Raw genomic sequence first — 9167 nt, 5'->3', positions numbered from 1 at the left:
ATATATATATAAAAATAAATAAATATATATATATATATATATATATATATATATATATATATATATATATATATACATAATCAAAAAGTATTGGTTTTACTTGGTTAATAAATAATCAAACTGATTCACTGGCACCGCATCCTCTTTCACATCATCACATAAACTTGATCTAATTAGTTAGTGCTGAATTATCGCATCGTATCGTGATATGGGTGTGAATCGTATCGTATTGCATCGCAATATGTCACAAATGTATCGTTAATATATCGGATCGGATACTTTGTATCGAGATGCGTATCGGATCGGCATTATACCTTAGATGCCCAACCCTAATGTGCACCCATACAATGTATTGTTGGCTATTGCTACAAATATACCCAAGCTACTTAAGGTTTTGTGGTCCAGGGTCACAGTTGTAATTTTGTTTTAACTATTCCTTTAAACTGAATGTTTAACTGCGTAAACACTTCAAATAAGACGAAATGGGTAAACTTTTTCCAGATGATGTACAATATGGTGATTTAAAAAGGATACGGCAATGATGATCCATTTTCAGAATGCAACTGTAGAGAAAGATACAGAGATGTTTAGATACATGGGAGTTTCTTACAACAACAGCATACAATGCAGTTGACACTGAGTCACCAGTTAGATGTTTATACAAAGAAAACTGTGTCTCTCTTACGTTTTACAGATGCCACAGTGATGACTTCGCGCTGGTTTAGGAATGACACACTTTTTACAGAACGACACAAACGGGACGTCATTTTTCATCTGAAACACAATGTGAAGAAAGAAGAACTGTTAGGTTTTTAACAAACATTAAACACACCCATCAGCTCTCCTGGATCTAAGAGTGCCGAACCTTTGGAGGATATCCAGGAGGAGTGTTTGTGGCTTTATAGTAATGGAAGACTATCATGACCAAGTTCCAATGCCCATAACAAAGGTGCCACATCATCCAGCCAGGAGAGTACGTATAGAGGACCAGTGGCAGAAGGCAGAAATAAGCGATGAAAACCACAGAACTGGTAAGAGCCACTACTAAAAATACAAAAACCTAGAGAGAGAGAGAGAAAAAAAGCAAAAGGTGTAAGAGAAACAAACAGACATTCTAACAAAACATAACATGATGGTAATTACCATTCCAAACCAGCGTGTGACAACCTCTACAATCCAAAACACTGGTTCAAGGACGCAGTCCAGCACCACTTCAGAGTTAGTGAGGGAGTTAAAATAAAGGGATTTGAAGATCAGTTTGATGTAGCTCACAGGCTGCCTCAGTCTTCTGGGCATGCGACTGCGACTGTGTCTGCCACACCCACGCAGGCATCGCTGCAGCAGGTGCATGACAGTAGAGCAGGGACGCATGTTCAGCCCCTGTAAAGACAAGATTTTATCTTTTAGATAATCTGTTCGAACATCCTGTATACCGGCACAGGAAAGTTCCTCTGCCTACGGCCTGCAATTTGCTCACTGAAAACTCTTCTCATGGTGAACCCGTAAGCCAATTAGTTTCACCAAGTATCCACGTAAGCAGTTGGTGCGGACTGATCCAAACCAATAATGCAAGCGTGGATTCGTTTTCTGATACCTCTGAATTATCTAACAAAATTTACTCTTTGAAAAAACGGCATGCTTTACATGATTGCACTGACACAATGCACCTAAAACACCCCGCCCTTTTAAGTTTACTTTCGGAAAGAAAAAAACAGGGATGGTTAGGCTAGTGACTAAAGTGTCTTTCTATGGATCTGTATTTGGAATCAAACCATTAATCTAACTAGAAAGGTTTCAAAGGGCCCCATAAAGAACCGCTGGATGTGAATTTAGATTAAAACATGCATAAAGAAAGATCTGGGGGATGAAGAGAAACGTTTTAAAAATTATTTATTTAAAAACTTACTAAGGCCAAACACAAAATCAGTGGCAAGCCAGTTTTTAAAAACAATGGATTTAGTAATCATACAGGTGTGTCCCCTGTTAGAATTCAAAAAATGTTAATCTTAGTACAGCATGCCCAGACACTGTAAAATTCACACATGTACACTATGATCTGGACATTCTACATTCCGATCACACCAGTGAATGTGGAGGGAACAGCACCCGTATGATATAACATTGTAATTTTGACAGACATATAAAAAAAACATGTAATAGTTTTTAGTGGACAATAGACATTGTGGGATTTGGATAGAAATCGTCATAAATAGACTATAATCACAGAGACAGATTGTGAGTCTGTGCCTCTAAAATTATAATTAAGAGAAAAACATGTATATTGTTAAGTTAGTATATCGGTCAAAATAAAATATCTACAATATATACGTATAGAAATACACTATCTGTTTATCTAATACCCACACAGATAGATGCATACACATATATACGTATATGTATATTATATATATATATATGTCTCTGTATACCGCTTACTGATGAAACAAAGGTACAATGATGTTTAATACCTCGACCTGACTGACTCAAACAGCAACATCCAAACATCAAAGAGCACAGCGAGGCAGAGATGTATACAGTCGGTTATCTTACCTGCCCAAGATCTTCTCCTAAAACTCCGATAAAAATCAACTCATGATGCCGCTAAAACGTCTTTTTTTTCGGGACAGACGGAGACAAATAAATGGAAGCAGTAGTTTCTATCCCTTTGATTTCATCTGTTGTCTGTCTGTCTGACGCTCAGGGATGTGAGCTGTCACGCTGTGAATTATGGGAAGTGGAGTTTAAGGCGTGGAAAGCTAACGTATTTGCTGGGAATATTTTTATAGTCTATATTTTTATATTAGTAATAATGAAAATCACATTATATTATGTGGTATTTAATGAATTAATCGTGTTTCAGTTCGATCTTTAATAAGATTTAAACCAAACTGCAGCAGAGAATTGTGGGAAATGAAGTTTGATTCAAGTTCGAGTCATTTTCGCGATTCGGTTCTTTCGAGCACTTCCTTTCAAAGGAACGGGTCAAGAAACAAATCAGTGATTCTTTTACATCCGAACATATTCGTGTGCTGTATTAGCATTTTAGCAGCTTTGCTAAAATTTGCTCTAAAAGCATTTTACGTATGTATTACGTATTCTTTTTTCTATACTGTTGTACTATTACAATGTATGTAGTGAAATTGAATTGATTCCCAGTTCGTTACAGAAAATCAGTCCATAAAAACGAACCCATAATAAACATGCATTTATTTGAAACACAATTATAATTTGTATTTGCACTGTTACAATAATTTACTGTTAACCGATAATGTGTTTTTATAAAAATCTGTTTAAATAGTTTGGACCTATTTCTGAACCTGTTTAATCAATTTATCGAAAAGATCCGATTCGAAAGAACGATTCAGAATTAGGACTCGGACAACGATAGTAGATGTTCACACGTGCTAAGGCACACGAGTCGAAATAGTGCAAGATATGGCATTTAGTTTCAACTTTGATATTCCTTTACAGACAGACGAAACAAACGATAAAGAAAACAAGGACGACAAATCAAAAGATGTGGCTCTTAAGTGCTCGGTAAGGGAATTTATCTTTAGCTTTTTAAAACCGGCTAATGCTGCAAGACAGCTGACTTTATGATCTAAAATATACTTGAAAAGTACATCACACTTTAAATTCTAGGACTAAATTATATTCCTTTATGTGAAAGCATAAATGAGCAATACCAACAATCTGTGCAGTTTCTCAAGCTACACTTTGTCAAAATGTAGGTTTTGATTGGCTCAAAATCATAGGCACATTTTTTTTATTTTGTAGGAAGCCAGTGCACCCGTCTCAGAGAAGATAAAGGATGCTGTGGAGCACCAGCCTTTGTTGGATCCTCTGTCTAAAATTGACAACTGGATTCCTGAAACCGTCACCATAGGTGCCCTGCCTCCCCTTCTCTGTCTCAACGAATCAGTGTTTGAGAAGACCGCGTCTGAACGAGAGGACAGTGAGGAGATACTGGCCAAAACCCTGACTCAAAACTCAGACCTCATCTCTGGAGTCTATGAGGGTGGACTAAAGATATGGGAATGCACTTATGATCTTCTAGAGTACATTGATGATGAAGGAGAAACCTTTGCTGGAAAAAGAGTGTTAGATTTGGGCTGTGGAGCAGGTCTACTTGGCATACTTGCATTGAAGAGAGGAGCCACCAAAGTTGACTTCCAGGATTATAACAGCACTGTGATCGAGCAGTTAACAGTGCCAAATGTGTTTCTCAATTGTGAAGAAGATGATGAGAATGAAGAGAAAAATAGCAGCCCACCACCCAAAAGGAAAGCCCTGAATGCATCTGAGAAATTAGTAGATCGTTGTGGTTTCTTCTCAGGTGACTGGAATTCTTTTCTCAGACTTGTGCAAAAGAAAACCCCATCGCCGAAATATGACATTATCTTCACATCAGAAACCATATACAACACAGACTACTACTCTTCACTTCATAACGTGTTTAGTGACTTGCTTGATGAGAATGGTATGGTTTATTTGGCAACCAAATCTCACTATTTTGGAGTAGGAGGTGGCCTTCATTTGTTTGAGAAGTTTGTGGAGCAGAATAACATCTTTCAAATCAGATATTTAAAGGATGTGGAACAAGGCCTCAAGAGACATGTTGTATCCTTGACATTCAAAAAGTGATAGGTTTAATGTGCCTATACTAGTATAGTGCAAGTAAACATAAGATAATAGATGTCCATTCCTTTTAGGCCAAATGGGATCCAAAATTGTGCTTGGTGTAAATAACTAATGTTAAAACGTCAAGAGCACAAACAGTAAAATTGGAGTTTGGTGAAATGCTCAATGTTCAATCTGCAATAAAGCACTGCAAAACCATCATTTAAACAAGAACTGACATAAGTTTACATGTACCAGCATACATATCTACAATTTATCAAAAAGGATCATATAGGCCAACAGACAGTCTCAACATTGGTTTAATGTGAAAAGAAATGTACTTGGAAGATGCCACATTGACAACACTTCAAAATAAAGTGGAGACACAGTAAATTATGGAATGAATGAATTACATAGACAAATCCAAACAAAAATGTGTGGTCCTTTGCAGTTTAACTAATAAATACTCACAACCATTCCAATATTCTAACATTTCAAGCTGGTTACATATAGGTCCTATATTTTTTAACTTGTTTATATATATTCTAGAGAGCTCTGCCTCGTTGATGTTAAATATGGGAGTCTTGTTTAAAGTAATTCAGTGCTGATGTATAATTAAAAAGTATATACTCTATTTCTTGGCTTTGCCCTGTGCTGCCACAGCCTCCATGGCTTTGCGAACGGTTTCCTCATCTCCGAGGAACTGCATGGGCTTGATGGGCTTCAGGTTCTTGTCCAGCTCATAAAGAATAGGGATGCCTGTGGGCAGATTCAGCTCCATGATGGCCTCCTCAGACATGCCTGTGAGTGTGAGGAAACAAACTGTAAGACTATGGAAGAAATTAAATCTAAATAATTTGGGGTGACCTCACAAGTCATTTTTATTTAGAATTTTTTGTGGTTTTGGCATTATTATTAGTTTTTAATGTGTCTAATCATTTTTATTAGTTTATTCAGTTTTAATTACTTTAGTACGTCAAGTTTAAAGGGATAGTTCACCCAAAAACTGAAATTTATGTCAAAAAAGTACTATCATAGCTTCATAAAATATTGGTTGAACCACAGATGACACATGGACTGTTTTGTTGATGTTCTTGGTGCCTTTCTGGGCCTTGACTGTGGTAGGACTCTTGCTGTCTATGGAGGGTCAGAAAGCTCTTGGATTTCATCAAAAATATCTTCATTTGTGTTTCGAAGATAAATGAAGGTCTTACGGGTTTGGAACGACATGAGGGTGAGTAATTAATGACCGAATTTTCATTTTTGGGTGAACTAACCCTTTAACTAAATGAAAATAGTATTAATCAACTATGATAACCCTGCCTATTGCCCCAGAAATGGCTGTATAGGCTTCATCATCCCCACAACCCTATGACAAGCGACAACCAGTTTGAAAAAAGGAAGGATTTTCATGCATCATTTTTACACATAATTTCATAATACCATATTAACAAATGGTTTGCATGAACCGTAAGTTGCAGACTTTACTCCAGCACTGAAGTGAATTGAGTGAATTTTGAATGAGAATTTTTTTAAGGCTTAAATTTAAACCCTCACGTTGTTCCAAACCCTTAAGACTTTTGCTCATCTTCAGAACACAAATTTAAGATATTAGTGTTCTGCCCCTGCATAGACAGCAACACAACCATTTAAGGCCCAGAAAGGTAGTAAGGACATTGATAAAATAGTCCATGCGACATTAGTGGTTTAACCTTGTTATTATGAAGCTGCAAGAATAAAATGAACAACTTTATTCAACAATTTTTTCTCTTCTGTGACAGTCTTCACCACGCAATCAGGAGAGTACCATACGTGTGATGTTATGTGGTTGTAATGTACAACCCAGATGCACTGCGCTTTGTGTACAAGCAGAAGACGCACGCTGTACATAAAACAGTTTTGAGCAATGTCTGAAAACTTATTTAAACCACAATAAACAGACAAACTAAGAGATGACGGATGTTCTACGTCAGAACGCCAGCTCCTGCGTCAGCAGCACCACACGCATACGTTGTGGTACACTAATGAACATGCATTGAAGACTGACACGGAAGAGAAGAAATTAATGAATGAAGTCATTATTTTTGTTTTCATTCCATGCAAAAAGTATTCTCATAGCTTCACCACTCATGTCACATGGACTATTTTAACAATGTCCTTACTACCTTTCTGAGCCTTGAACATGTCAGTTGTGTTGCTATCTATGCAGGGTCAGAAAGCTCTTGGATTTCATCAAAAATACCTTAATTTGTTTTCTAAAGATGAAACAAGGTCTTACAGGTTTGTAATGACATGAGGGTGAACAATTAATGACAGATTTTTTATTTTTGGGTGAACTATCCATTTTAAAATGTTCAAAGATGGGGGAACCTTGAATAAGGGATTGAAACAATACTGTGGGATAATTACCTTCTAAGTGCTTCACAATGCCTCTCAAACTGTTTCCATGAGCAGCAATCAACACTCTCTTTCCCTCCTTAATTTGAGGCACAATCTCCTCATTCCAGAAAGGTAGCGCCCGTGCAATAGTGTCCTTCAGACTCTCACAAGAAGGCAGCTGATCCTCAGTTAAATCAGCATAACGCCTGTCCTATAGAAAGACAAGACATCCCAAAGACATATAATTAGTGCATTAATCAAATGTTCTAGTAACATTTAGTCTTATAGAAATTCTTGACATGTTTGTTTGTTCTAGGTCATAGGAAAACCAGAGTGCTGGAATGTTATCAACATTTGTAAGCAGTTTCCAACCTTTGAGTCTTTGCACTGATTAACTACTAGGACATCAATTCCAATGTGTAACATTAACATGCTGCAACTGACATTGGTTTTCAGACTCATGAGTTGGGAAAATGCATGTTAAAATGACTTATAAACTCACTGTACGCGATTCAAGAATGCAGATAATAAAAAGTGGATAGGCATGCTGTCATTGGGCAATATCATCCATTCAGAAAGCTCAAAACTAAGCACAACCTTTCAGCTATCAGACACAACTTGTATACACATACAAGTTGTTGTTTCTTATATATTTTGAGAATCTATGGAATCTAAGGTGATAACGTGACTAATTATGATAACAAATACATCTAAAATATGCATTTGAATGCAACAGATTAATTGTTTATAGTACCATAACGAATGAAATATGCTGAAGACCTCACCTTGCTGATGATGCTGTAAAAGTCATGATCTTCATCCATAGTTGGTGGAGGGATGTCATAGGATCGCCTCCAGATCTTAACTTGGGCTTCACCGTGCTTGGCCGCAGTCTCGGCCTTGTTTAACCCAGTGAGACCACCATAATGGCGTTCATTCAGGCGCCAGGTCCTGTGCACTGGTAGCCACATCTGATCAATACTGTCCAAAACAATCCATAATGTCCGGATGGCCCTCTTCAGCACCGAGGTATAACAAATGTCAAACTCAAACCCTGCATCTGCAAAGACACAGTATAGATTTAATATGGAAGATGGAATTCAACATAATACATAATATTTTTCTTATTATTAAAATATTATTTAATACACATTTAATATCCCAAATGCGAAATTAAAAACTATACAAATTTATTTCACACAGTTTACTTAAAACAAATATAGAATATTAAACGTAATTCTTAAAATATAATTCATAATATATACACAAAATGCATAACTGTAATCGCGTCAATAATTCAATTTATTGAATGGGAAATTCAACACGTGAACAAAATCACGTTCTGTGTTGCACGTTCGCCATCAAGTAGGCCCCGCCCTCAACCCGTCAGAAAAAAGCAAACCGCCATCTTATTGGTTCAGAGCGTACACGCGTCATGTCGGAGGAGGGGCTGTGCCGGGGATGCACAGTCTTCTGAAAGTCATTTTAATTTTCCGGTTTAATTTTTCTTATTTATTTAAACCACTAAAATGCTCAATGCAAACATTAATAAGACAAAGCAGACAAAGTGATATTCAATTTAGACATAATGTACATGTTCTTTCAAAAACGAATCAAGATCTAATCTTCTGATATACTTAGAACGGCAGATTTACAACGCTGGAAAATATAATACTATACAAACCTTTTAAAGCTTGACCGCCTTTCTTTGCCTCCTGAGCCCCTGTCTCGCTCAGGTCCGCGTCGAACCAGCCACAGAAGCGATTCTCTTGGTTCCAGCAGCTCTCGCCATGGCGAATGAGAACCAGCTTGTATGCAGCCATTTCAGACATTCACAGAGACGAATACTAAAGGTAGCAGCTAAAGACAGCACGGCGTGCGCTGAGATCGAACAGGTTGTAAAGAGTACTGTCAAAAAGACCCTCCTCTCATCCGAGTCCGCAATGAATGACGTTCCGAGTCCTCCCCATCTCAAGGCTCAACCAATCAAAGCCTCGCAACCATGTGCAACTGCAAACACGACATGGAAAACACCGTGACCTTCCTGTAACGCCGCTGATCATATTTTATATCAAACCTCCTGTAGGATTTTATGGTTCAATATATTTACCAAGAATAAAAAGGAGTATAATATATTTCATCGTTTATAGTTTATCGACCCTACCAGA

The 9167-nt window shown here is 37.3% G+C and overlaps 3 protein-coding genes across 3 annotated transcripts in view; 1 reads left to right on the top strand and 2 right to left on the bottom strand.

Moving 5' to 3' along the window:
• zdhhc16a (zDHHC palmitoyltransferase 16a) overlaps nt 1-2685 on the bottom strand; it is a 9128-nt gene extending 6443 nt beyond the window's left edge. The window contains exons 1-5 of the mRNA XM_073834973.1: nt 2551-2685; nt 1144-1380; nt 866-1060; nt 686-774; nt 535-563 (exon numbers count right to left, since the gene is read on the bottom strand). Of these exons, the coding sequence (XP_073691074.1) occupies nt 535-563; nt 686-774; nt 866-1060; nt 1144-1371 (541 nt within the window). The 5' untranslated portion in view covers nt 1372-1380; nt 2551-2685. The remainder of the gene's footprint in view (nt 1-534; nt 564-685; nt 775-865; nt 1061-1143; nt 1381-2550) is intronic.
• Nucleotides 2686-3388: 703 nt separating this feature from the next.
• mettl18 (methyltransferase 18, RPL3 N3-histidine) lies at nt 3389-4839 on the top strand. The gene is made up of 2 exons (XM_073834970.1): nt 3389-3537; nt 3778-4839. Exons 1-2 carry the CDS (start codon nt 3436-3438, stop codon nt 4642-4644), a joined length of 969 nt encoding a protein of 322 aa, XP_073691071.1. The 5' UTR covers nt 3389-3435; the 3' UTR covers nt 4645-4839.
• An 83-nt stretch (nt 4840-4922) lies between these two features.
• Nucleotides 4923-8955, bottom strand: pgam1a (phosphoglycerate mutase 1a). Its single transcript, XM_073834972.1, has 4 exons — nt 8684-8955; nt 7785-8059; nt 7030-7210; nt 4923-5421 (listed from the first exon to the last, which is right to left on the bottom strand). The coding sequence occupies exons 1-4, from the start codon at nt 8829-8831 to the stop codon at nt 5252-5254; spliced, it is 774 nt and encodes a 257-aa protein (XP_073691073.1). The 5' UTR covers nt 8832-8955; the 3' UTR covers nt 4923-5251.
• Nucleotides 8956-9167: the final 212 nt, after the last annotated feature.

This window comes from Garra rufa, chromosome 2 (assembly GCF_049309525.1).
Source record: "Garra rufa chromosome 2, GarRuf1.0, whole genome shotgun sequence".
Taxonomy (NCBI): Eukaryota; Metazoa; Chordata; class Actinopteri; order Cypriniformes; family Cyprinidae; genus Garra; species Garra rufa.
This window is presented reverse-complemented; position numbering and strand designations above follow the sequence as displayed.

Bases quoted from the DNA above. Each gene is read 5' to 3' on its own strand.
- mettl18 (XM_073834970.1), top strand. From the start codon at position 3,436: ATGGCATTTAGTTTCAACTTTGATATTCCTTTACAGACAGACGAAACA. The intron at 3,538-3,777 runs GTAAGGGAATTT...TTTATTTTGTAG, and splicing joins ATGTGGCTCTTAAGTGCTCG to GAAGCCAGTGCACCCGTCTC.
- pgam1a (XM_073834972.1), bottom strand. From the start codon at position 8,831: ATGTCTGAAATGGCTGCATACAAGCTGGTTCTCATTCGCCATGGCGAG. The intron at 8,060-8,683 runs GTTTGTATAGTA...GTGTCTTTGCAG, and splicing joins AGGCGGTCAAGCTTTAAAAG to ATGCAGGGTTTGAGTTTGAC. The intron at 5,422-7,029 runs GTAATTATCCCA...TCACACTCACAG, and splicing joins CATTGTGAAGCACTTAGAAG to GCATGTCTGAGGAGGCCATC.